Source organism: Cryptomeria japonica, chromosome 2, assembly GCF_030272615.1.
Source record: "Cryptomeria japonica chromosome 2, Sugi_1.0, whole genome shotgun sequence".
In the NCBI taxonomy this organism is placed as follows: domain Eukaryota; kingdom Viridiplantae; phylum Streptophyta; class Pinopsida; order Cupressales; family Cupressaceae; genus Cryptomeria; species Cryptomeria japonica.
The window spans coordinates 679113633-679140875 of NC_081406.1; the positions used below are offsets into that span (position 1 = coordinate 679113633).

The 27243-nt window shown below is 37.4% G+C and overlaps 1 protein-coding gene across 2 annotated transcripts; it reads right to left on the reverse strand.

Annotated features, from left to right (window-relative positions):
- Positions 1-4694: 4694 nt before the first annotated feature.
- On the reverse strand, positions 4695-9457 carry LOC131036871 (kinesin-like protein KIN-8A). Of its 2 annotated transcripts, none has more exons than XM_057968878.2 (8): positions 8439-9457; positions 7485-7758; positions 7345-7395; positions 7155-7247; positions 6829-7068; positions 6403-6525; positions 5329-6252; positions 4695-5167 (listed from the first exon to the last, which is right to left on the reverse strand). In XM_057968878.2, the coding sequence occupies exons 1-8, from the start codon at positions 9206-9208 to the stop codon at positions 5132-5134; spliced, it is 2511 nt and encodes an 836-aa protein (XP_057824861.2). In that variant the 5' UTR covers positions 9209-9457; the 3' UTR covers positions 4695-5131. The 2 variants fall into 2 exon arrangements, with proteins under 2 accessions (XP_057824861.2, XP_057824860.2); XM_057968877.2 differs by having other exon boundaries at positions 4695-5233.
- Positions 9458-27243: the final 17786 nt, after the last annotated feature.

The window sequence follows — 27243 nt, forward strand, 5'->3', positions numbered from 1 at the left end:
ATGGGAGGAAGATCTAAAGTTGATTAGCTTAGAAGGAATTTGAGTATTCAACCTTTAAGGTTTGCAATTCATATATTTTGTACTTTTGTGAGATTGGTATCTCACATTCTGAGTTGGTGCTCAAATCTTGGAGCAGGGGATAGGTGTCTCATGTAGGTTGGTGCTTGCAAATGTAATTGGTGTTTGGTGTCTCTAGGAGGTTGGTGCCTAGGTCATATTGTAAATTCTTTGTTATATTCCTGCTTTGTGAGGTTGGATTTGGGCAATAGATCTAAGTAGCTATTCTCATGGCAATTTTTCCCATCCACATAAATCTGGTGTTCTTTATGTGGATGTGTATATGTTTGTTGATTAATTGCTTTATCATTAAGGGAAATTAGTAAATGTTGCTTTGATGATTTGGGGTTCATGTTTGGAGTAGTCATTAATGATAATTGATGTTTAATCAAGTCGAAATTGACATCTACTGATTTCATTTGCATCTTGTTCTTCAAACCGTTATTTTTCTTCAACGTCATCTTCACTTTCATCTCCTCTTCTTTGCTCAAACCCTCTACATAGCTCCTCTTGCAATGCTTGAACTTGTCTTCACAATGCTCTAAAACCCTCTTGTGATACAATACTATTTTGTCTGACGTCATGGTTTCTTCATAGAAGCATTTTGATCACTTTTCTCACAAACAATATTTCATTTTTCAGATTTATTAATTATTGATGTTGTAACTGAAAATCCCAAAAGATAACCATTATTTGAGAGAAAGACGATACTAAATTTTCAAATCCAACTACCCCTCGCATAAACAATCACATGTTCCAATTGACTTATTTCACACGTCTATGACCTAGCCTCAAGGAACCTTAGAGTGAACTTCCATTTTTCAAGAGAAGAGAGTTATCTTTAAATCTCCTATCGTTGTCTATGCTAACACCATAGTCAATACTATATATGAAGTTTCATATTCGTGAGTTTCAAAGATTGAGCTTCATTAGACAAAAGTTAGTAATGACAAGGTGTTCACTATGTTATGTTGACAGATTGTGTTGATGTGCAAGTTTGATGCACCAGAGGTTTGTAATGTGTGCTCACTAGAGATACTAGATAAGTCTACATTGGGTAACAAATAGTTCCTTCTTCTGGAGTAACGTGTGAGCTTTTGAACCTGGCTAATTACACATTTGGTTAAGGATTATTCTTGTGGCAAACTTGTAGATGAATTAATCTTATTGTAGGCCAAAATGTGAATGTAATAATCATTGTAACACACACACACACATAGTTGATCTAGGTTCATTCCTAGGGTGTGCATTAATGTAATATCCATAAGAGGTGATTGATAAGCGAGTATGTGGGTGATGCAATGTGAGTTACAACTTAATCACTGTTTAGTTTCAATTGAAGATCATATGCACTATGTGAGGAAGATCTAAAGTTGATTAGATAAGAAGGAAGTTGAGTATTTAGCCTTGAAGGTCTGGAAATCATATCTTTTGTGAGATTGGTTCCTCACATGTTAAATTGGTGTTCAAATCTTGTACTTATCTTATAGGTTGGTGCCTACTTCATGTTGTAAATTCCTTATTATATTCTTGCTTTGTGAGGCTAGATTTGCATAGTAGATCCAATCAGCTATTCTCATGATGGTTTTTCACATCCACATAAATCTGGTGTTCTTTGTGTGGATGTGTATTTGTGTGTTGATTAATTGCTTTATCGTTAATGAAAATTAGTAAATGTTTATGTTTGGAGAAGTTGTTAATGATAATTGATGTGTACTCAAGTTGAAATCGACATATACTAATCTTGCTATCTATGCTAACACCATAGTCAACACTACATATGAAGTTTCATATTCGCGAGTTTCAGAGATTGAGCTTCATTAGAGAAAAGTTAGTAATGACAGGGTGTTCACTATGCTATGTTGACAGATCGTGTTGATGTGCAAGTTTGATGCACTAGAGGTTTGTAATGTGTGCTCACTAGAGATACTAGATAAATCTACATTGGGTAACGCATAGCATGTTCCTTCTTCTGGAGTAACGTGTGAGCTTTTGAACTTGGCTAATTACACGTTTGGTTAAGGATTATTCTTGTGGCAAACTTGTAGATGAATTAATCTTATTGTAGGCCAAAATATGAATGTAATAATCATTGCAACACACACACACACACACACACACACACACACACACATAGTTGATCTAGGTTCATTCCTAGGGTGTGCATTAATGTAATATCCATAAGAGGTGATTGATATGCAAGTATGTGAGTGATGCAATGTGAGTTACAACTTAATCATTGTGCAGTTCCAATTGAAGATCATATGCACTATGTGAGGACGATCTAAAGTTGATTAGATAAGAAGGAAGTTGAGTATTTAGCCTTGAAGGTCTGGAAATCATATCTTTTGTGAGATTGATTCCTGACATGTTAAATTGGTGTTCAAATCTTGTACTTATCTTATAGGTTGGTGTCTACTTCATGTTGTAAATTTCTTATTATATTCTTGCTTTGTGAGGCTAGATTTGCATAGTAGATCCAAGCAGCTATTCTCATTATGGTTTTTCACATCCACATAAATCTGGTGTTCTTTGTGTGGATGTGTATATGTGTGTTGATTAATTGCTTTATCGTTAATGAAAATTAGTAAATGTCTATGTTTGGAGAAGTCGTTAATGATGATTGATGTTTACTCAAGTTGAAATCGACATATACTAATCTTGCTTGATGTTTACTCAAGTTGAAATCAACATATACTAATCTTGCTATCTATGCTAACACCATAGTCAACACTACATATGAAGTTTCATATTCACGAGTTTCAGAGATTGAGCTTCATTAGACAAAAGTTAGTAATGACAGGGTGTTCACTATGGTATGTTGACAGATCGTGTTGATGTGTTAGTTTGATGCACCAGAGGTTTGTAATGTGTGCTCACTAGAGATACTAGATAAGTCTACATTGGGTAACGCATAGCATGTTCCTTCTTCTGGAGTAAGGTGTGAGCTTTTGAACCTGGCTAATTACACGTTTGGTTAAGGATTATTCTTGTGGCAAACTTGTAGATGAATTAATCTTATTGTAGGCCAAAATGTGAATGCAATAATCATTGTAACACACACACACACACACATAGTTGATCTAGGTTCATTCCTAGGGTGTCCATTAATGTAATATCCATAAGAGGTGATTGATATGCGAGTATGTGAGTGATGCAATGTGAGTTACAACTTAATCACTGTGCAGTTTCAATTGAAGATCATATGCACTATGTGAGGACTATCTAAAGTTGATTAGATAAGAAGGAAGTTGAGTACTTAGCCTTGAAGGTCTGGAAATCATATCTTTTGTGAGATTGGTTCCTCACATGTTAAATTGGGGTTCAAATCTTGTACTTATCTTACTTTGTGAGGCTAGATTTGCATAGTAGATCCAAGCAGCTATTCTCATGATGGTTTTTCACGTCCACATAAATCTGGTGTTCTTTGTGTGGATGTGTATGTGTGTTGATTAATTGCTTTATCGTTAATGAAAATTAATAAATGTCTATGTTTGGAGAAGTCGTTAATGATGATTGATGTTTACTCAAGTTGAAATCGACATATACTAAGTTGAAAGCCCGAAGTTAGGGTGATTTGAAATTTGCCTAGTATATTGTGGGCCCTTCAAAGCTTTTCTTTCCCTCATAATACGTCTTATCTTTACTAGTTTGTGGAAGGCACATTTTGTACATGGTCATGGCCAGATTTACAAGGACCTCCACTTTTCCTATCCAACTAAGCTAGATTTATGAAAGAGATGTCAATGATTATTTTATATTATTACCTTTGATCATAATTTTATTGCATTATATGCACATAGGAGAATAGGTTAATTTTTAAGTAGTAAGTTCTTTTAAGTTGTATTGAGCGGCTACCTCCATAGCCGGATCTTATAAACTAGCGCCTTACCCATTTGAGTGGTTCACAAATTACCTAAAGTCTCTTTCTTTAAAGATTAGCATTCTCTAAAAGTAACCTTTGGCCCATTGGAGGTCTCTATAAAAAGAAGCTCTTAAGATGAAAATAAAAAAGCCTTCAAATTTGATCCTCCGATGCTAACCATTTCATAAAATGGGCCAATGTAGATCAGTTGCCCGGCTTATTTACTAGAGAAGTGGTGTTCCTATCACAAAAAGAAGGCCCTTTGAATTTAATCATATGAGGCCACAAAAAAGAAGACGAATCCAGTTTTACTTTGTTTCCTGGATCCAGTTGCAGGTTTGATTAGTAAGGTGATAATCCAGCTTTACCTTTTAATGAAAAAAGGTTCTACAAAATTTAGCCATTCAGAACAGAAATAATGATATTTGAAGTCATTTGAATAACAAGTTTTGAATTCATTTCTCTTCTCTAGCTTTCTGATTCCTGATGATGGATCCAAAATGTTTGAGGAAAAAAATGCAGACAATCAAAATGCATAAACAATTCATACCCATATTCCACCGAATATGCGAAAGATTAGATATGACCAGGAAGAATGATCATTGAATCCATTTGAACAAGAATTTATGGACTTCGCACAACTATTCAAAACCACCAAATTTAAATTTGCCGTGGTGGAAAGAAACCAAAATTATGAACTACCTGACAAATTAAAATTTTGAATCAAAATTCAATCAAAAACAACAAATGATTCAATATAAAACAGACGGACTAGAATAATTGTAGTTTGTGGATACCAATGATACACCTTTGTCCAACTGAAAATAATTACATGAAATATATATGAGATATCTCACAGAAGGATAATTCACCTACACAGCAGAACTATCATTGTAAGTAACCCAGTGTAAAACTTATCAGTTTTGTAAGTAGCCAATGTAAGAATGTTAAGAATTACCTGTTTTGTTTGTGCTGGTAAAAAAAGATATTTAAACCAAGCAGTACTAAGCGGCCTATTCATGGTAAATATTACAATTAATAGAATTCAATGGTATTTGAATGCAAACTTGATCCAACCCAACTCCATGATTTCTCAAGGCAGATTAAACCACTTCAATCTGAGCTGAAACCAGCAAAGCTGCGTAAAAATTGTCTTTCATCAAACTGCATCTTTGAGGTGGATCCACTTTAGCTCTCCGTTGTAGGTCATCAGTTGAGAGACTGTCTGTGACAAGCAAAGCCTGGCTGAAGAATGTAACCAACCATTGGAGGGCCCACAATTAACATGAGCCAGAAACATGAATATCCAAGCTGCATCAGTTGCCATTAGTGAATCTTTTCTGATAAAACTTTAAAGAAAAGCAAGGCATTAACACTTAATTTTGCTACAATATTAACAAATTTACCTGCAGGAGCATAGAGGGAGCGTCATTCCTGTGAGTCCTTGTACTCCTGATTTGTACAGCAGAAGGGCTGTTGGCATTGGTGATGTCCCAAAAGGTTCTCTTTCTTCCTACAGGTGCAGGGCCCGGAGATTTAAATCTATTGGATTGACGAGGACTTTTTAGACTACCAGCATCACTAGGGTATTGAACTCTTCTTCCCATCCTAAGTGATGAGTCACAGACATTTCGTGGTAAGGAGTTAGTATTGTTGCCTTCTGGCATTAGGGGCATAATTTTTCTTAGCCTTTCTGAAGGCAGCTTTGCAGAAGAACTGGATATCAGTATGGTGGACTTCAAGGCATTATTTTTATCATTTGGCTGTGTAAAACTCAGAGTTTCTTCTTTCTCTTGTGGAGAGGATTTTTGTGTGGACTGGTTAAAAGAGGATTTTTGACAAAGCTTACGAATAAAATCATCCTTCTGTTTGAGCTGTAAACTGTGCTCACGCTTGAGATCTGTTATTTCAGCTTTTAGCTTTTTTTCTTTAATAGCGTACTCCTTGTTTAAGTTCTGATTATCCACCTCAAGGGTTCTGATTTTTCTTTTGAGGTCCTTAATAACCTCCTCTGCAGCTTTACCACCGTCATGATAAGATAATCGCCTTGGGGTTGGTTCAGGTGTTGAGCATTGATTAATCTTTGAATAGTACCTGTCAGTCATCTGGGTTTCTATTGCAGCAGGAGTCAAAGGTGAAGAAGGGACAATAGAACAAGAGGACAAAGCAGGGGAAGATGTCACACATTGGCTTTGCAATGTAAGTATTTTCTGTTGATAGCGAGCAATCTGTGTTCGCAACTGCTGGTTCTCCTTCTGTACTTCAAGCAGCAGCTTTAACTGTTCAGTCTGGGTTTCGGGATGTTGAAACTCTTCATGGGCAACAGAAGCCTGAAAAACAGATAAAGAAGAATCAGTAATTTAATGCCTTTCTCTACAAAAATTCTTAATGCAATTCTCTACAAAAACCTAATGATTCAGCTCAATGCTAATCTTTATGAAAGTTTTTGCACTCAAAGGAAACAATGATTGATAAATTACCTTTGTGCGAATCTCCTTTGCCCTATCAGCCCAATGAAGAGTATTTTGGGTTTCTCCAAAGGTCTGAATACTGGGACTTATATTTGCAATCATTACTGTATGACAAGCCCCTCCCAATGAATCCTGCTATCCCATGTGTTAATCATCAAAAGTATCCCCTCTTATCTATCTAATGTACAAAGAAACAGGAGCAGAAGCAAAGAAAGTAGTAATTCTTCATCATTGAAATGAATCATAAAACCTAGAGGACCAGGATTGGAGATTGTAATTTTAAGATCCAAGTAACAGGTAAAGCCTTTTTGGGTTCCCTGTGGCCTGTAACAATTGGATCTTGCCACAAACAGTGAAGTAGATCCGTGGATGCTTTATGTCTATGCACATTTATGTATATTTGGTTAACTGAGAGAATTCAGCAAAGACACGCACCTTAAGTAGTTGTGTGAGTTTAGAGTTTCTATATGGTATATGTTTTTTGCCTTCAACCAGGGCATTTATACAGCTGCTAAGTGCAAGAAGTGATCTATTTATGTTGGCTCCTTCCAGAGATCTAACAGTTCGGAGATCTGTTGCAAGAGCTCTCTCAGAACCAGCCAAATCTATGAGAGACAACTTGCCAACACGGGTAATAGTAGCAGAACCCTCTTTCTCTGTGTACTCCGCTACAACCTACAAAGTAAAGATAATATGAACTTGGATCTAATATGTTGTTAAACTTAGATTCCAACTATGCATGAATGTGAAAAAAGTCATACCTGCAAGATAGCATGCGATCGAGATGATGTCTCATTCATTCGAGTGGGTTCAGTTGTTCTATTCTGGTTACCTTGTTGAAGTAATGACATGACCTTTGACAATAAAGGAAGGCAAAATTTTAAGTAAAGTTCCATCTAAATGAGTAGAATGATAAAACCATTTGAAATTGTGAACAAGACAGAAACATACCTCATCAGTAGAGTAAGCCTGATACTGAGTAAGCCCAGCTGCTACAATCCCCTGAACATCCCAGAAGCAATCCATGGGTTGGAAAATGCATCCAATGGAACAATATGAGATCAACCAATAAATGACCAAACATTCAATACCTGCTTATCTTCTCTAAGAACAAGAGGCCTGCCAGGAGAAAGCAAATCCCTGACTGTTTCATTATAGACTTCCAGATAAGACAAGCGAACAACATGGTGACCATTACAACTCCGTTGTCTAAGCTTCATAAACAAATCTTTAATGGCTAAAACCATCACTCCTGGATTCTGTATGGTACCCAGCATTGTATATGTCTTCCCTGCACCAGTCGCTCCATAGCAGAATACAGATCCATTTCTCCCTTGTAAGACACCCTCTACAAGGTCTGCCGTTCTGCAACATAAATCTAAACATTGGATTCATGACATTGCAATGAGATGCAAAGTGCACAAGGAACAAACTGTATGTAAAGCATGTATAGGTTGATTTTGCTCTTCTAGTTCAATTTCAGCAACTGACTTTGTGATTTGTTCTCATGAAAAAAATGAGCTCCTGACATAGTAAAATTACTAAGGAATGGGAAAACGAAAAAACGAACTGTTGAAGTCAATAGTTAACACAAACACATATTAGAACACAAATTTATATAGCTGATCCTAATTTTGTTGTATATATTCATTTTGCTAGAAGTTCAATGAAACTATAAACCAAGGATTTAAATGATTTTCTCTAGTTGTGAAAATGCTATTGGGGCTGTCGTATTGCTTTTTTTACTATTGAATTCACATGGACTGAACACATGGATGAATTCTATGAACACTGGAAGAATTTACAGCAGAAATCTGAAGGCCTAAATCACTTTGTACCATTGTCCCAAATTTGAGTCTCTTGAAAAGTTTAAATCAGAATTTAGGTTCAGGACCTAGCTGGTCGCTGTCATAAAATAGTCAGGACATTGTTCATACAGTGTTTTTCTTTATACTTACTAAATCAGCCCCTGATTCAAATTTCCTAATACAAAATTTTCTGTATAAAATTATAGACTAACCAGGGTAGAGGAGAAAGCTACTTACGTGGTACGGTAGACTTCCTCCTGACCAGTCACGTCCGGGAAAGCTACATCAAATGCAAAATGCCGGCCTTTGACCCTCTTGAGCCTAAGATAATCAGTCTCCATGCCATATTCTGTAATATATACATCTCTCTTGTTAACAACCCTAACGCAACTAGTGCATCCAGCTTCTTTCTCCTTTCTTGACATTGGCCTCAATCTGACATAAACCATAATCCGAGCCCCCTGTTCCCCGCCTTTGGCCACACCGCCTTCTGAAATGGTCTCCAGCTGACCACCAACAAGCCCACCAAGGCACTTGCTCTCCTTATGCCCAACCCCAATCATGGTGAGCCTCCTGGCCACGGCTGTACTACCTGAGGACGGAAGTGGCTTTGGGCAGGACAGCACCAAGCGCTCAAGGTTTGACTCCCTGCCCCTCTGCTCTTTGATAAAATTGCACTGGCCCAGTACCTGTAATGCGTCTGTCTTTTCTGGGTTTTGAGATATCTTTGATTTCCGCTTCTCTGCAGAGGCCACCGAAGTCACCTGCGGGCTAAGGAGATCAATGCTAGCATGACTGGTTTTTAAGGGCTGGTTTAGGGGCTTTGTAGTAGAATTATTATTAGCACTGCTCTCATTGCTTTCGGCCATATATCGCATTTTTTCCTTGAGTTTATAATGAGGATTCCTCATGGCAGAATTATGACCCTGGTCGTGTTCATCTTCTTTGAGACGTCTTCGAAGGGCTCCGGGACTAGTCACTGAATGTGACCTTGTGGCAACTGGCATGGCGGCTTAAAGGCTGCTTAACTGGAGCAAAATTAGCCCTTAGAATTGATGTTGATAAGGAAAATTGCCCTCACCCATTTGGGATTTCTACCAAAAATGTCCAGAGTGATGGAACAGAAGTAGAGCAATCTCAAATCACTAAGAAAACAAACCAGTTTAATGTGGAAATCAAATGATCACAATAAAATGGAAATCAAATGATCACAAACAACTAGGTATTGAGATTGAGATTCTGTGTTCCTAAGACTTGGGCTGATCGAATAATAGGACAGCTGGCGGTTGTGGTTGCTCGTGTGTTAATCTCAGCTATCCGTTGCTATACGAATCGACGGTCGACATTGGGTGGTTTTGAATTCAAAAATGTGTCAACGGTTGTATTTAACGGTCTGATTAACGTTGACTCTAACGGCCAGTTTCTACAGGGATGTTGTGCATAGAGGTGCGTTTCCCCCCACCCCATCCGTTGAAGTTGCAATGATTTTATGTGCACCAAGGGCAGGAAGTAATAATTTCATGTAGTGTTTTTATATTTGCTGTTTTGCTTTAGGGAATTTATGGGCCACTTTTGTCATTAAAAGTTAAAGAGGGAGGGGATTTCAAACTCACACAAAACCTATATTGCTGAAAGATAAATGCTTTTTATAAATTAAAGTTGATTAAAAACAATTAACTAAATTTAAATTAAAAAATTATTTAAATAAATTTAAATACTGATATTTAGTTTTAATTTTGATGTAGATATTTATTCTTGATATTGTTTGTGTTCTTAGGAATAAATTAAGAATTTAATTTTAATATGATATATAATTTTAATTTTAATATTGACAAATCTAATTTATTTGAAACTTTAAAATTTGTTGTTGAACTATAAATCTAATTGTGTACTATCCAAGTTCATTTCTATGAGTGTGGATATAAACTATAATTCATAAATCTAATTTGATAGAAGGTGAACTATTAGAATTTTCTTGCATCATGTCTTTTATGTAGCAATGTTCATAAGGGTGGACAATGTTTAGAACCACCTTTGGGGAATTTATTAAATTGCAAGGTTAAGTTCTCACTAGCTAGACCCTTAATAGATCAATTGCATGGCTCTAAGAGGTTTGGAGACAACACACAAGCATGTCATGGACCTAAAATGATGTATTCTAATAAATGTTGCTAGATTACTTTCATAGATATTCGGTAACAAGTCCTTGCATAACTTTCAAATGATCTCCAAACTAATGTTCAAACAAGAATGGATGTCCTTAAAGACAACAACCAAGCACACAAATCAACACAAAACATGCACTAGGTTGGCTCACAACAACTAATAAGAGGTGTTGATAAACAAGGTGAAATTACTGTAGTAAAAATTTCTTCAAAGCGTATACAGATTTAAAATAAGTTTCTTTCTACAAGATTGGCATTAGATACTATTATGAAGATGCATAAATCAATAATATTAAAATCAACAAAATGAAAATCATTGTCTCATACCTCCAATATAGAAGAAAGGAGAGATGCAAAAACCAAAAATGGTTTAACCAAAATAACGTATACAAAAGCATGGCATTATACAAAAACTTCATGCACACCTTGAAGAGCATCTTCTAAGAATAGTAGACAACATTAATGACTCGCATTGGTGTTGCATAAGCTCAACCAATGAGTCCTCAAATAGGAAACATAACTACAAAGGCATCTATGACCGATAAATCCTCAACAAATCACATCATCAAGTCTAACAATCAATTTGGAGTTGGGTAAGTGCACAAAGTTGAGACCACTTGTGGTGGAGATTTTGGACTTAGTTGAAAATGTAAAATTGCAATCAACAAAACGAGATCCCACTTAGAATGAAATGGGATCCCTTTTTGCTTTGGGATCTCGAGTTGAAAATTAAAATGAGATCCCATTCACCAAGGGGATCCCAAGCTGAGAATTGCAAAATGGGATCCCTATAAATCACATTTTCAAAATATTTTTTGTTTTCAGTTAAAAGATTTCAAAGATTGTAACATTTTACATTATCACCATAACCTACAAAGATACATTTCTAGGCTTTTGGATCCAATTTAAATTACTTTCCTTGAGACACATGAACATAATCCTAACAACCAAAGACCATTAAATGTGGAACAAAAGGCTTCTTACATATACATACTTCATAATAAGTTTTACCAACCAAATTTAAGTAAGGAGATTTATTAATCAAATAACATGAAGTGCTTATAACCTCTTCCTAAAATCACAGTTCCAACTAGACATACCACTCAATGTACTTATATTAGGTTTTCCATTAAGGTTTAAGCCATCATTTCTACAACCCCATTTTTTTGGGCTGTGTAAGGTGTTGTCTTCTACCTAACAATACTTGCACGCTTATAAAACTCATCAAATTCCTTGGAGCAATATTCACTAGAATTTTCAAATATCAACACTTTTATTTTCTAATTTATTTCCTTTTTAACTACGTGTAGCGTCGTAAAATTGCGACACTTGCAATTTCGACTACATTTGGGTCTTCACGATGGCGGCACAATGTTGAACCTGAATGGAGACCTCGTAACCTGCTTACGACATCAAAAACTACATCTTTCTGCACCTTGGCCTGATCCTCCTTGCACCTTGTTGTCCCGAGAGGTGGGACCATGGCGCCCAGCGCCCTTGGTCCCTGGCCCTATTTTGGGCCCGGTCTCTTGTTGGGCATCGGGTCTTCAAGTTTGCAATTTGGAAAATAATGCTCCTAGGTCGGCCTAAGGTCGGAAAAATCAGTCTCCTAACCCTAATTGACAAGTATATAAACTACATTTCCCCTCCCATTTGAGGAGGCAAGAAAAAAAGGAGAAGAAAAACATATGTATGCAAGAGGCAGAAGTGATATTCAAACATTCAAACATTCAAACATTCAAGCATTCCTTCAAGCAATTGAGCATTCTAAGTCTCCATTCAAGGCTAGGTGTTGCATTCAAGACAAGGATTCAACCATTGAAGAGGAGATCACCTACAACATACAACATCATTACACCTTTGCATGTAAGAATACAAACATTCTTACAACAAGGTATCAATACTTGATTACATTACAAACATTTACATTTACAGCATTCTCATTTCTTGGTTAATTCCAAAACCGGGGTTTGACCTGAAGGCAAACCCCTAATCCCTAACCCCCCAATCGTCCTCTCTTTTCTGTGTGTAGGTTGTAGGTACGCGGCTGTAATTGAAGATCTAGAATCCTTGTGCAGAGACGAACAGATCCCCCTTCGTTTCGCGGATTTTTCGGAGGACCGTGTGCACTCTGGGCGCCATCATCCCGTCAACTTTCGCTCAAACTTGCAAGACAGCATCCTCTCGACATTTTACTGCTAATTTCAGGTCTGTAGCTTCATCCTATGTCCTTATCTCCGTCTACAAGCAAATCTTTCTTACTTTTACATACACTCCTAGTTCAATCCTTCTATCTACATTCTTTACAAAAGAGGGTATCCTTGTTGTCTCAACCCTTGAAACTCATTTAGAATTCAATCTTGCATTGTGTGGGATTGGATCTTGTGAGTTTCAACCCCTCTTTTGAATGTAAAGTCTCTCCTAAGTGAAAACCGTCAATCCTAGTGACCTCCTTTCTCTCTCCTTGGAGTGGGGGAACACCTAGGGTTCGATTTTTCACTTTACATTTTGGTGAACCCGACGTGAACATCCTAATTCTGATTATTCATGGTTAGATCTGAAAAAAATTTGCTTCCTTAATTACATTTCCATGTTTGATCTTTTGCAAATTTTAGAGGTTAATTGCATAAAAACCCTAAATTTTCTTTTTAGTAATTGAGCTTGTGAAATGTTTAATTGTTAATGCTTGTTTCAGATCTACCCTTCTATTGCAAATTGTCAAATCATATTTGTGCTTTAATTATGAAAATTAAGTGGTTAAGTGTCAAAACCCTAATTTTTAAAACCCTCTTGATTCAACCTTTGACCGATGATTTCACTAATCAAAACACCTCCAAATCGGCTGTAACTTTGGATTCTGTAACAAAATCATAATATCTCCCATCCCTAAAAATTTTGAAAAAAGTTGCGAGGACCGTGTGCACCCCGAGCGCCATCGTCCCCGACATTTTTTTTGAAATTTCGGGAGCTAGATCTTACTATATTTTTCTGCTAGAATCCAGAATCTTGGCTGATTTCATCAATTCTAACACTTTCAAAATTAAAGTCAAAGTTGGTCTAGTGATTGCTTGGATTAAGGCTTATAATCATTCAAAAATTGTTGAAATTGAAATTTTGTGTTAAAATTGTGTTTCTTACAGTCCTAAATCTGAAAAGTGTGTTGGCATTCATTCGAAATTTCAGTGCTTTATTCAAATTCTTGTAGTTTGTGACTTTTGAAATTAAGTGTTTAATTGCAACAACTTTGATTTCCACTTTCAAAATTGAATTTTGCATGAAATTGAGTCAACTTTTAAATTTCAAAGCTTGCATTGCTTTTGGTATTCCCTCTAAAATCATAAAATTCAAAATTTCAGTTTCCCTCTCTTTTTCAAAATTCAAATTTTGCATTTTCAACAATCTTGGTAGGGTTCAATTTTGAGATTGCAACTTTAATTTGGCCGATCTACAAATCGTAAAATCACTCAATTTTTTCAGAGTAGCTTTAAAATCATCATATCTTTCATCCCTGAAAATTTCAAAACAAGTTGCGAGGACCATGTGCACTCCATTCGCCACGGTCCCCGACATTTTTTCTGAAACTTCGGGAGATTGTCATGATTGCATTTAACAGCTTAAATCTAGGAGATTGGCTGATTTTATTGAAATTTGCTACCTCTAAATTCGAAAATAAATTCAAAATTCAAGATCTCAATTTTCAAGATAACAATTAAAATTAAGTGCTACCCCCTTGGCCCTAATTTTCAATTGTGCCTACCTTTCTTGGAAGTTGTGTTTCCCTCTTCTTTCACAAAATTCAAATTGGATTATCATTATCTCATTGTTCAATTTTGTCAACTTTATTTTCAAAATTCAAAATCTTTTCTCTCTCTCTCTAGTGCATGAGTTTTACAACAATAAGCCCTACTTACACTATTCCCGTTAGACGAAGCCTTAGAATTAAGTCTTTCCAAGGTTTAATTACCGAGGAGATGGAACCTAACTTGAATGGCCTTTTTAACGAGGACATGGGTAATTCCTCTAATCCTCTTAATGATGAAGAAGCTCTCCATGAGGTTTCTGTAGAACAACTTTCGAAATTGGATAACCAATTTGATGATTTTCAGCAATGGATGTCTCAAGAATACCCCGATAGTCAAGCTCTTTCATTAATTGAGGGTCTAAAACGTATGGTTCAAAGTGATAAGAATGGAATTGATATTTTGCGTAGTATTGCACACATTGTGGATTCGAATGTGATGCCTATGAAGAGTTGTGCCGAAACTTTAGGTTATACACAACCTCCTACTCAAGTCAATCATTCTATCCCTTTGACAACTTCTATTGCTAGTATACCTACTTTTACATCAAACATAATGACTACTTCAATACAAAACATTCCACCTATGATCACCAGTCATGGGGGCAATCCTTCTTCTTCAATCAACCCTCTTCCTTCATTCAATCCGACTTCCTCATTCATTCCTTCAATGAGAGCCCCTATTACATCTCCACAAATGAACATGACGCAAGGGGGCAATTCATTTAACCATTCCATTCCTCCTTGTAGTGTTCCTTCTTTCCAATCATCTCCTATGACTAACTATCATAGTGTCCCGCCACCTTACTCTCAATCAATACCTTCTTTCAATAACATAATACCTCCATCACAATCTAACATGTCTAATATGAACTCTTCGACTGAAGCGACCATTAACAATCTTGCACAAACTGTCTCTTCTTTACAGCAACAAATTGCCTCTATGAATCAATCTAAGTTTAGTGTGCCCACATTTGATGTTGCGAGCCCACTTTCTCTTGACATTGTTCGAGCTATCCCCCCTAAGCATGTTGAAATCCCGCAGTTGGAGCTTTATAATGGTAAGGGTGGTCCTTTAACACATGTTAAGACCTTTCAAACAATATGTACCGATTTTGCTCATGACCAAAGGCTGCTTGCAAAACTGTTTACTAGAACATTAAGAGATAAGACTCTACAATGGTATTGCTCGTTGCCTTCCTATTCTATTATTTCCTTCCAACAACTTGCAAATGCTTTTATTCAACAATTTCAAAACAATATAAGTCCTAAAGTTACTTTGATTGATTTAATGCATTGTAAACAAGGTGTTAAAGAAAAAGTGACTGATTTCATTGGTAGATATAAGCATTTATGTGCTCAAATTTCTTTTCCAGTACCTGACAATGATATTCAAAGAATCTTTATTTCTAATTTACAAAAAGATATTAGAGAAAAACTTCTGTTTTCTGAGTTTACTTCTTTCCAACAGTTGTGCGCAACTCTTCACAATTATCAACTGACTGTGAGTCAAATGGAACAAGCAAATCCTATGGCTCCGAGTGATAAGGGTGATAGTAGTCAACAACCATTTGGGAAGTTTAAACCGAACAGAGAGTTCATTAAGTTCAATGAAAACATCACCAACAACAATGTGAATGCAGCATCAGGTGTGCCTCCTATTTCTAAGTTTTTCAAGAAAGAAGAAAGTTTACTCCTTTGAATGAATCATTGCATAGTATTATGAATAAATTATTGGAACAAAATGTGCTTATTCTCCCTCCTATAAAGCAAATAGATCCTGCAAAGATTAATTCACCCTATTTTGATAACAAATCTTTTTGTCAATTTCATCGTCAACCTGGGCATGATACTGAAAAATGTTTTTCTTTGAAGGGTAAAATTCAAGATTTGATTGATAACAATACTATCTCGGTTTCATGTGTGAATGATAAAGGCAACACATATGTAGCTCCTCCTAACCAAAATCTTAAGATTTTTACTGATCCATTACCTTCTCATACCTCTAATGTGATTGAGACTAACGATTCCTCTTTCTCACCTGATGGTCTTGTGTCTATGACTCCGAATGTGATTAACTTTGTGGAGCAGTAGAAAATCCCTAAAGAACCTTCCATCACATTTGATTCCAGTGAAACTATCAGGGCACCTGATGGTCCTTTATATATAGTTGCAAAAGTCAAGAATACACCTTGTCGTGGAGTGCTTATTGATCCTTCTTGCATGGTTAATGTCATTACTGAAGAATTTCTTTTTAATTTGCAATTGAATCAAGTGATCTATGACAAAACAAATGTGGTTGTGAAACTATTTGATGCATTTTCTTCTCCTGCAATTGGTTCTATTACATTACCTATTGAGGTCCATAACAAATCCCTTGATGTGAGATTTGCTATTATTCCATCATCCAAACAATTTCGTGTGAAGCTAGGCTATCCTTGGCTATCTTCCATGAAAGCTATTGCTTCTCCTATTCACAAGTGTTTGAAATTTTCCCATAATGGTGAAGTTGTTACTGTCAGTCATAGTCTCTTTAAAGCAGCTGAAAGAACTTCTAGCGTTCCTATTGATTATTTTTGGCCTAAACAATTTCAATCTCTTCCACCGCGAAGTGATCATCTTTTCAAATCTGATCAAAAGTGGAAAAAAGATATGATCCTATCTCTAAGTGAACCTAGAACACCCAAACTTGATATTCCTATCGTTCTTGAGAAGGAAGTTCTTCCTCTGAAAGATAAAATTAATGTCTTTCCTCAAGAAGATTCCCAACCCATCCCTATGGATGTGACTATGTCTATGTCTAATAAACTTTCTAAAGGTAGACCTATACCTCCTCGTCATGATGGACTTGGTCTCCTTCCTAAACCAGATATTCCTCCTTTATATGGAGCAGTTCCTCCTCCTTCCTCTTATAGAGAGAAGAGACCTTCCTCTTCTCCTATTGTCCAACCTAAGAGACCACAACCTAAACACCCAAGTGATAAGGATGAGAACATTCCTCCTCCTCAATCTTCTCAACTTCCTACTAAGACTAGACAAAATTGTTCTACACGTGAACGCCGACGAAAGCGTTGTCTTAGAGCTCGTGCAGCTGTTTCCCAAACTTTGCAATCCCCAAAAACACCTTCAGCTAGTATTATTCCATTTTCTCCTCAGCCGAAAATTGAGCCAAAATCTCCTAAACATAAGATGCATGATGGTTTTGATCTTGTGCGAGTTAAAGATCCTATTTTTATAAATCTTGATGATGATATAGATGAAAATGTTATTCATGATGAAAATGTTACTCCTCTTTCTTCTGATAGTGAATATGAATATGTTGATATTGATAACCATTTATCTAACAAATTTTCTAAAGCACTTATCCTAGCTCCTAGACAAGAACAACGTGGCTTGGAACATGAACATAGCCCTTGTTTGGATCTTGTGATAGCTCCATCTGTTGTGTTGGATGTTCCTCCTCTAGCGTGTTTCCTGCCTTCCCGAAATATTGATCAGCAAGATCGGGGGGTGGATGACGTGCTAGACTAGTTCATTAGCATAGCAGACTCTCTCCTCCTCTCTTGATCTCTTTTGTTACTTCTTCTATGTGTTATTTTCATTCTTCTATTTGTTGTCCTTAGTGTTGTCTAATTGAGGATGATGCAAAGCATTGAGATCTCTTTTGATCTCTCTCATGTTGACTCAAAAGACACATGTGTTCCCTCCTTCTAGGTGACCTTCCTTGATTAGGGAATGAAGAACAATTATGCATACATACATATGATATACATGAATTATCATACAGCATACTGACCCCAAGGAAAGCGAAGTCACCTCGTGCTTTGTGTTTTGTGTCTATTATCCTTGGGTTTATCTCACACTTGGGGGCTAAATCTTTGTGATAACATGCTCCTTTCCCTTCTCATTCTTATGTGTATCACTACTTTAAAGCAATCACCCCCGATGAGGCGTGTGCGATCGCTTTAACGTAGGGGGCATACACTCCATTCATATCTCTTCAAGATACTTGAAAATTTCTTGGCGAACTTAGCTTTGCCTTGAAAATTTTTGGTATTTTTCTTGCATGACTCATAGTGAGGGAACCTTACTACTGACAGTCATGGTTCTCCCTCGTGATCTTCCCTTTTACTTTGTCAATCAAAGTCGTAAGATCCTTAGTCCACTGGGGGCTTGGTGTATCTTGCCTCCTTGACGTGGTGAAAGTCTTTCAATGTTGTTTCCTTGTACTTTACCGGAAGTATGGGCGTACGCTTATACTCCCGCTAAAGTGGGGGCTAAATGTAGCATCGTAAAATTGTGACACTTGCAATTTCGACTGCATTTGGGTCTTCACGATGGTGGCGCAATGTTGAACCTGAATGGAGACCTCGAAACTTGTTTACGACATCAAAAACTGCATCTTTCTACACCTTGGCCTAATCCTCCTTGCACCTTGTTGTCCCGGGAGGTGGGACCATGGCGCCCAGCGCCCTGGTCCCTGGCCCTATTTTGGGCCCGGTCTCTTGTTGGGCATCGGGTCTTCAAGTTTGCAATTTGGAAAATAATGCTCCTAGGTCGGCCTAAGGTCGGAAAAATCAGTCTCCTAACCCTAATTGACAAGTATATAAACTACATTTCCCCTCCCATTTGAGGAGGCAAGAAAAAAAGGAGAAGAAAAACATATGTATGCAAGAGGCGGAAGCGATATTCAAACATTCAAACATTCAAGCATTCCTTCAAGCAATTGAGCATTCTAAGTCTCCATTCAAGGCTAGGTGTTTCATTCAAGACAAGGATTCAACCATTGAAGAGGAGATCACCTACAACATACAACATCATTACACCTTCGCATGTAAGAATACAAACATTCTTACAACAAGGTATCAATACTTGATTACATTACAAACATTTACATTTACAACATTCTCATTTCTTGGTTAATTCCAAAATCGGGGTTTGACCTGAAGGCAAACCCCTAATCCCTAACCCCCCAATCATCCTCTCTTTTGTGTGTGTAGGTTGCAGGTACGCATGTGTAATTGAAGATCTGGAATCCTTGTGCAGAGACGAACAGATCCCCCTTCGTTTCGTAGATTTTTCGGAGGACCGTGTGCACTCCGGGCGCCATCGTCCCGTCAACTTTCTCTCAAACTTGCAAGACAGCATCGTCTCGACATTTTACTACTAATTTCAGGTCTGTAGCTTCATCCTGTGTCCCTATCTCCATCTACAAGCGAATCTTTCTTACTTTTACATACACTCCTAGTTCAATCCTTCTATCTACATTCTTTACAAAAGAGGGTATCCTTGCTATCTCAACCCTTGAAACTCATTTAGAATTCAATCTTGCATTGTGTGGGATTGGATCTTGTGAGTTTCAACCCCTCTTTTGAATGTAAAGTCTCTCCTAAGTGAAAACCGTCAATCCTAGTGACCTCCTTTCTCTCTCCTTGGAGTGGGGGAACACCTAGGGTTCGATTTTCTGCTTTACACTGCGATCTTACATTCCTTAATGAAAATTTTTAATTTGATGAACATTAAATAAATCCAAGTATATTTAGAAGCATCATCAATGAATGACACATTTAATAAGATTTTCCTATAGAACCTACATCCATTGCATTAAATACATCTAAATTCTATCAATAAATGAAGAAATATGTTTTTTACAAAACACATAATGCTTCACAAAAAGTATTTTTACCAATGGAATAATTAGAAAAGCTATCAACCATTTTTTATTAATGATATTTGTCCTTGACCTTTTTCATAAATGTGACCCAAATGTTGGTACCACAACAAACATTCATTTTAAGTTTTTAAATTTTCTTTGGTAAAGTTACAATATGGAGAGGCATTCAACTTAAATAAATTTATAATCCAAGATTCTTTAGCTCCCACCAAATTTCCTCTCACTATGGTGCAGGAGCACCTAGCATGGTCATACCTCCAATGGCCATTTTGGCATTATGTTTTGTCCTTTCAATTTTGGTCATGTAATAAGGTCCAAGAGACCATTTTAGACATGTGTCTATCATTTATGTATGTGGAGTTATGCTTTAGGGGTTACACATAGATATCCAACATTGGTTAGAAGGTTGTCATAGTTTGTGTTCATGTTTTAGGAAGTCCAATGGTCATAAGTTTGAAATTTGATTATGAACCATTTGACATGGGTTGTAATCAGTTGAATACCACTTTCCTAGGTTGAGGCAAGGTTGTTGAAGACTTTTGAATGCACAAAGAGAAAAACTTCAGATTTATGTGTTTTCTCATAAAATTTGCTACTACGGGCCGTTGTACAGGTCCGTATAGGATGCTATTGTCATGAAATGAATTTGGATTTGATAGTTTGATGAGTTAAGGACACATTGGCTTTGATTTGGTTACATTTCCTCTAGTTTGAAGCATTTGGGAGCAATTTTGGTGAAACTAGGCTGATAAACCCTAGTTGTGAGGGTTTTGTTGACAAACATGCTTAAAAAGGCCATTCCACTAGTCTAACCTTTGCAAGTTAGTGGAATGGGTGTAAATGGAATCTTATACACATTAGTAGTGTTAGAAGTGTAAAGTTTGGAGTTGGGATCAAATTGTGCATGTAGAGGCCTAATATCCTCATGTATTAGGCTACTGAAGGTAGGTTGGGATTGGGTTTTGAGATTTGGTGGGTTAAGGATGCAAGTTAGTGTTGTAAATTGAATATTGGGATTCCCCTTGACTTGATTGTAGCCCTGAAAGGAAGGTTTAGCATTTGGGGTCCAACAATATCATATACTTGCTTTGAAGAATAGGCCAAATTAGGCATTTTTATAGTGTAACAGTCAGTTTTAGGAGACATTGTTCCAAAGTATCCCCTAGTCAATCTAAGATATGTTAAAATATGTCCAAATGGGCATCTGAAAAGGTACACCTTTTTTATGGAATATATTTGTGCAATTAGTTATGCTCAGCAAATCACTTTGGAAGGGCTACAAGGAGAAAGGCCTATTTATAGGTAAGGTGATCTTGAAATCAAGACTAAGCTTGAACCTATGGAAGGATACATTGGTGATGATGTAAAGGAGTCGAGGGAAGTTCAATATTGTTAATGACAAAGAAGATAGAGTCTTTTCTAAAAGATATTGGAAGTTAGCTAGGGAAGGACCTAAAATGGGAATGAAGGCTATGGATGGGAACCATGTCAAAACCAAATCCAAAGTTGAAGACTCATTCAAACAAGGTTGTTAAGAACACTCCACCCCTGTACTACATCAATTGGTATCAGAGCATAGTTCTGATTTATGGAAATAAAGTTTGTTGTTGTGTTGACATTAAGAGAAGGATGCCTCCAAAGGGAAATGCCATTGCAAGAGAAGTCAGTGAGTTGAAGCAAAAGCATGCTAGGGAGATGAAAGAGTTAGAAGAGAGGATGGTTGTGAGGATTGAAGCCCTATAATCCAATCAAAGAAGAGATGAGGTCATGGGAGATGTAAGTGACCAAGGGGAAGATTAAGAGTCCCAAGAAGGGTCCAAGGAGCAAATAGATCCTGAAGAACTAAGGATGGCTAGGCTTTTGAAAGCAGTCAAAGGAGATAGTCATAAGACCAAAGTGGACTTACCCATGTATGGAGGGAAGTTCTATGGAGAAGAGCTCCTAGATCGGATAGGGGCCTTGGACAACCATTTTGAGTGTGAAGATGTAGAAGATGAACAAAAGGTGAAGGTGGCAAAATCAAAACTGAAAGGACATGCTTTGCTATGGTGGGAATTTATGCAAACTGAAATAAGAAAGAAAGGGAAGTATAAGATAACCTCATGGGATAGGAGGGTGGAAAAACTGAAAGGGAAGTTCCTGCCAAGTGACTACAATATTCAATTGTTTAAGAGATTACAAAATCTCAAGCAAAAAGAGTTGGATGTGCAGGCCTATACAGAGGAATTCTGCAAATTAAGTATAAGGACAGGAAATGAAGAGGATGAGGAAGAGATGGTGCCAAGGTATCTCAATGGTCTGAGGTACAACATCCAAGATGAGTTGAGTCTCACTACACCAAGGATGGTAGAGGAGTGCTACAAGTTAGCAATGAGAGTTGAGGATAAGTTGAAGAGGAAACAAGACAAGAAAAACAGAGGTAGATGCTCCTTTGGGGGAAGAGGACAGTCCTCCAAAACATAAGAAGAATCTAGCAGCAGCCAAGAACTAAATCCAAGCCAAAGAGGGAACTTTAGAGGAAGAAGACCAAATGGTAGAGGAAGGTTTGGAGGACAAGGAAGGGGTTCAAATACCTTTTCAGGTAGGTGTCACCATTGCAACCAATTTGGGCATCAAGCATGGAGGTGCCCTGAGAAACAAGCATCCACTTCTCATGGTGGTGAAAAGAGAACTCAACTAGTACATGAAGATGACAATGAAAATGTTAATTCACCTTCTCAACATGCTGCTCTGAAGATAGCTGAGTCCTTGATGATGAGAAGGACACTCATAAAAGCTCCAACAGTCAAAGAACCTTCCCAAAGGAAGAAATTATTCAGAACTACCTACAAATCACATGGTAAGGTATGTAAAGTCATGGTTGATTTAGGTTCTACTGATAATTTGGTGTCTTTAGATATGGTAGAGAAGTTGAATTTGAAGAGGATTCCTCATTCCATCCCCTACAAAGTATTTTGGCTAAACAATGGTCAACATGTCTTGGTGAATGAACAAGAATGGGTGGAGTTTAATATTGGAGGATACAAGGATAAGGTATTGTGTGACATCGTTCCAATGGATATTTGACATGCACTCCTAGGGAGGACATGACAATATGATAGGAGGGCTAAGCATGATGGACACAAGAATATCTACATGATAGAGAAGGATGGAGTGTCATTCACATTGACACCTCTACAAGATGAAGACTTGGGTAAGTAGATTGGGTCTAGTGTCATGGTGGTTGCAAAGAAGGAATTCATGAAAACATTGAAAGAAGAAGGAGGATAGGGATATGTTGTCCTAAGCAGACCAAAGATAACTTTAACGACAACCTATGTGGATGATGTGCCTAAGGAAGTACAAGCTTTTTTAGATCAGTATAATTACATTGTTGTTGATGAACTTCCCAATGCTCTACCACCTATGAGAGATGTGAGTCACCATATTGATCTCATACTAGGTGCAACTTCACCAAATAAGGCTGCATACAAGATGACCCCCAAACAAAATGAGGAGAGAAGAAGGCAAATCCAAGAATTGTTGGACAAGGGCCCGATAAGAGAAAGTTTAAGCCCATGTGTTGTCCCCATAGTGCTAGCACCCAAAAAGGGAGGAAATGGAGGATGTGCACTGATTCAAGGGCCGACAATAAAATCACCATAAGGTACCAATTCCCTATGCCAAATATGGAAGACTTGATGGATTTTTTTGGAGGGGCATGCTGCTTCTCAAAATAGACCTCAAGAGTGGCTATCATTAGATTAGGATCAGAGAAGGGGATGAATGGAAGACTTCTTTCAAGACAAACAAAGGCTTGTATGAATGGCTTGTCATTCCATTTGGACTCTCCAATGCACCAAGTACCTTTATGAGGCTAATGAATGAGGTTTTGAATCCCTTAATAGGTAAGTTTGTGGTTGTTTATCTAGATGATATACTTGTTTTTAGCAAAACTAAAGAGGAGCATTTGCAACACTTGAACATGGTCTTGAAAAGGTTGAATAAGGAGAAGTTGATGATCAATCTCAAAAAGTGTGATTTTATGAAAGAAGAACTTGTCTACCTTGGCTTTGTGATCTCCAAGGGTACATTGAAGATGGATACCTCAAAGGTAGAAGCCATACTCAGTTGGCCAACTCCTAGATTAATTCGAGAGGTGAGGAGCTTTCATGGCTTAGCTAGTTTTTATAGGAAGTTTATAAATAACTTTAGCCATATTTGTTCTCCTATCATTGATACTATCAATGGGGATAAGAAGAATAGCTTCCAATGGACTGATGAAGCATAAAAGAGCTTTGAATATGTGAAGACTAGTGTGGACCAGTAACCCATACTTACATTGTCTGATTTCAACAAGATGTACACCATTTAATGTGATGCAAGTGGTTGTGCCATTGGGGTAGTTTTGAGTCAAGAAGGGATACCAGTGGCATTATTTAGTGAAACTTAATGAGGCCAAAAGAAAGTATTCATCATGTGATTTAGAACTCTATGCAACAGGCCCTCAAGAAGTGGAGGCGTTAGCTTTTGCCAAAGGAATTCATTGTTTACACTGATAATCATGCACTAAGTTTCTTGAACAGTCAGGACGAATTGAGCCATAGACACATGAAATGGGTAGAGTACTTGTAGGCCTATACCTTCATTATCAAGAACAAGAAAGGTCAAGCTAATAAGGTTGTTGATGCCTTGAGCAAAAGATCCATGATGGTGCAAGAAATCCAACTCCAAAGTGTGGGTATAGATGCACTCAAAGGTATGTACGAGGATGATGATGATTTCAAAGATGTATTTGTTGTTTGTAATCAGTCTCAAGATGTTTTTCATAGTGAATACCCTAATTTTGTGCTACAAGGTGGGCTATTGTTCAAAGGTGCTTAGTTGTGTGTACCTAAATTCTCTATGAGAGCCAACTTGATAAGGGAGAAGCATTGTGGTAGTTTGAGTGGGAATTTTGGGTATGACAAGACCTTGCAGTAGGTCAAGAGGTTCTATCATTGGCAAAGACTGCATGTATATGTTAGGAAATTTGTGGAAAGTTGTGTAATCTGCCAAAGTGCTAAGGGGTCTAGTTCAAATGTAGGACTTTATCAACCCTTACCCATACCAAATAGGCCATGTGAGTCCTTGAGTATGGAATTTGTGTTGGGTTTACCAAAAACTCAAAGAGGGTTTGATAATGTGTTTGTCGTGGTTGATAGATCTAGCAAGATGGATCATTTTATTCCATGCAAGTGTACAAGTGATGCATCTAATATTGCAAGTCTGTTTTTCAAAGAGATTGTGAGAATTCATGGGCTGCCACTAACCATAGTTTTAGACAGAGATCCTAAGTTCATAGGTCACTTTTGGAGGGCTCTATGGAGAAAACTGGGCACCAATTTGACCTTCAATACTGCCTACTATCCACAAGCAGATGGGTAGACTGAAGTGGTCAATAGGTCATTGGGAAACTTGCTTAGATGTCTTACAAAGGAACATGGTCAACAATGGGATCTCATCCTTCCATAGGCCGAGTATGCTTACAATGACTCCATCAATAGGAGCATAAGGAAAAGCTTGTTTGAGGTAGTGTATGGGATAAAACCAAGAGGTATATTTGAGTTGAGGGATTTGAGAGGATTAGAGAAGAGAAGTGCAGAGGGTGAAGCATTTACAAAAGCTATGAAGGAGATACATCAACAAGTAAGAGCCAATCTTCAAAGAAGTGTTGAGAAGTACAAGGCCCATGAAGATTTGAGGAGAAGAGATGTTAAATTCAAGGTAGGAGATCTAGTGTTGGTACATTTGATGAAGGGGAGACTACCTAAGGACAAGTATACTAAGTTGTAGATGAAGTGGTCAATAGGTCATTGGGAAACTTGCTTAGATGTCTTACAAAGGAACATGGTCAACAATGGGATCTCATCCTTCCATAGGCTGAGTATGCTTACAATGACTCCATCAATAGGAGCATAAGGAAAAGCTTGTTTGAGGTAGTGTATGGGATAAAACCAAGAGGTATATTTGAGTTGAGGGATTTGAGAGGATTAGAGAAGAGAAGTGCAGAGGGTGAAGCATTTACAAAAGCTATGAAGGAGATACATCAGCAAGTAAGAGCCAATCTTCAAAGAAGTGTTGAGAAGTACAAGGCCCATGAAGATTTGAGGAGAAGAGATGTTAAATTCAAGGTAGGAGATCTAGTGTTGGTACATTTGAAGAAGGGGAGACTACCTAAGGACAAGTATACCATGTAGGGTGGTCCACAAGTTTGGGGCCAATACTTATGAGATAAAACTCCCTCTTGGAGTGGCTATCTCACCTATTTTTAATATTGTCGATCTTTTCCCTTTTAAAGGTTCTATGTAAGCAGCTGAAGATGCACATCCAACAATAAGTGTAGATGAAGATTGGGATAGAGATCTTCCTCCAAGTGAACCTATGAAGGTTGAATGCATTTTGGACAACAAGGAAGCCAAGAAGACAAGGCATAAGGTTTATCATGAGTACCTAGTGAAGTGGAGAGGCCTACAAGAGGAGGATGCCACATGGATGACTAAGGAAGACATCCTGAAGCATGGAATCATAGTCCAAGACCTGATCTCAAAAGGGACTTGAGATTCTTCTTCACCCCAGGAGTATGGTGCAGGAGCACCTAGTATGGTCATACCTCCAATGGCCATTTTGACATTATGTTTTGTCTTTTCAATTTTGGTCTTGTAATAAGGTCCAAGAGACCATTTTAGACATGTATCTATCATTTATTTCAATGTGGAGTTATGTTTTAGAGGTTACACATAGATATCTAACGTTGGTTAGAAGGTTGTCATAGTTTATGTTCATGTTTTAGGAAGTCCAATGGTCATAAGTTTGAAAGTTGGTTATGAACCATTGGACATGGGTTTTAATCAGTTAAATACTACTTGCATAGGTTGAGGGAAGGTTGTTGAAGACTTTTGAATGCATAAAGAGCAATAAAAACTTCAAATTTTTTGTGTTTTCTCATAAAAGTTGCTACTACAGGCTATTGTACGAGTCCGTCTAGGTTGTTACTATCATGAAATGAATTTGGATTTGATATACTGATGAGTTAAGGACACATTGGCTTTGATTGGTTGCATTTTCTCTAGTTTCAAGCGTTTTGGAGCAATTTTGGTAAAACTGGTCTGATAAACCCTAATTGTGAGCGTTTTGTTAACAAACATGCTAAAAAGGCCATTCCACTGATCTAACATTTGCAAGTCAATGGAATGGATGTAAATAGGATGTTAGACATGTTAATAGTGTTAGAAGTGCAAGGTTTGGAGTTGGTATCAATTTGGTGCATGTAGAGGCCTAATATCCTCATGTATTAGGCTAGTGAAGATAGGTTGGGATTGGGTTTTGAGATTTGGTGGGTTAAGGATGCAAGTCAATGTTTTAAATTGTATATTGGGACTCCCC

Excerpts from the sequence above, each read along its gene's own strand:
- LOC131036871 (XM_057968877.2), bottom strand. The coding sequence starts at position 9,208 with ATGCCAGTTGCCACAAGGTCACATTCAGTGACTAGTCCCGGAGCCCTT. Across the intron at positions 7,396-7,484 it reads TTCTTAGAGAAGATAAGCAG|GGGATTGTAGCAGCTGGGCT; the intron begins GTATTGAATGTT and ends TGGGATGTTCAG. Across the intron at positions 5,234-5,328 it reads CTCCCTCTATGCTCCTGCAG|CTTGGATATTCATGTTTCTG; the intron begins GTAAATTTGTTA and ends CAACTGATGCAG.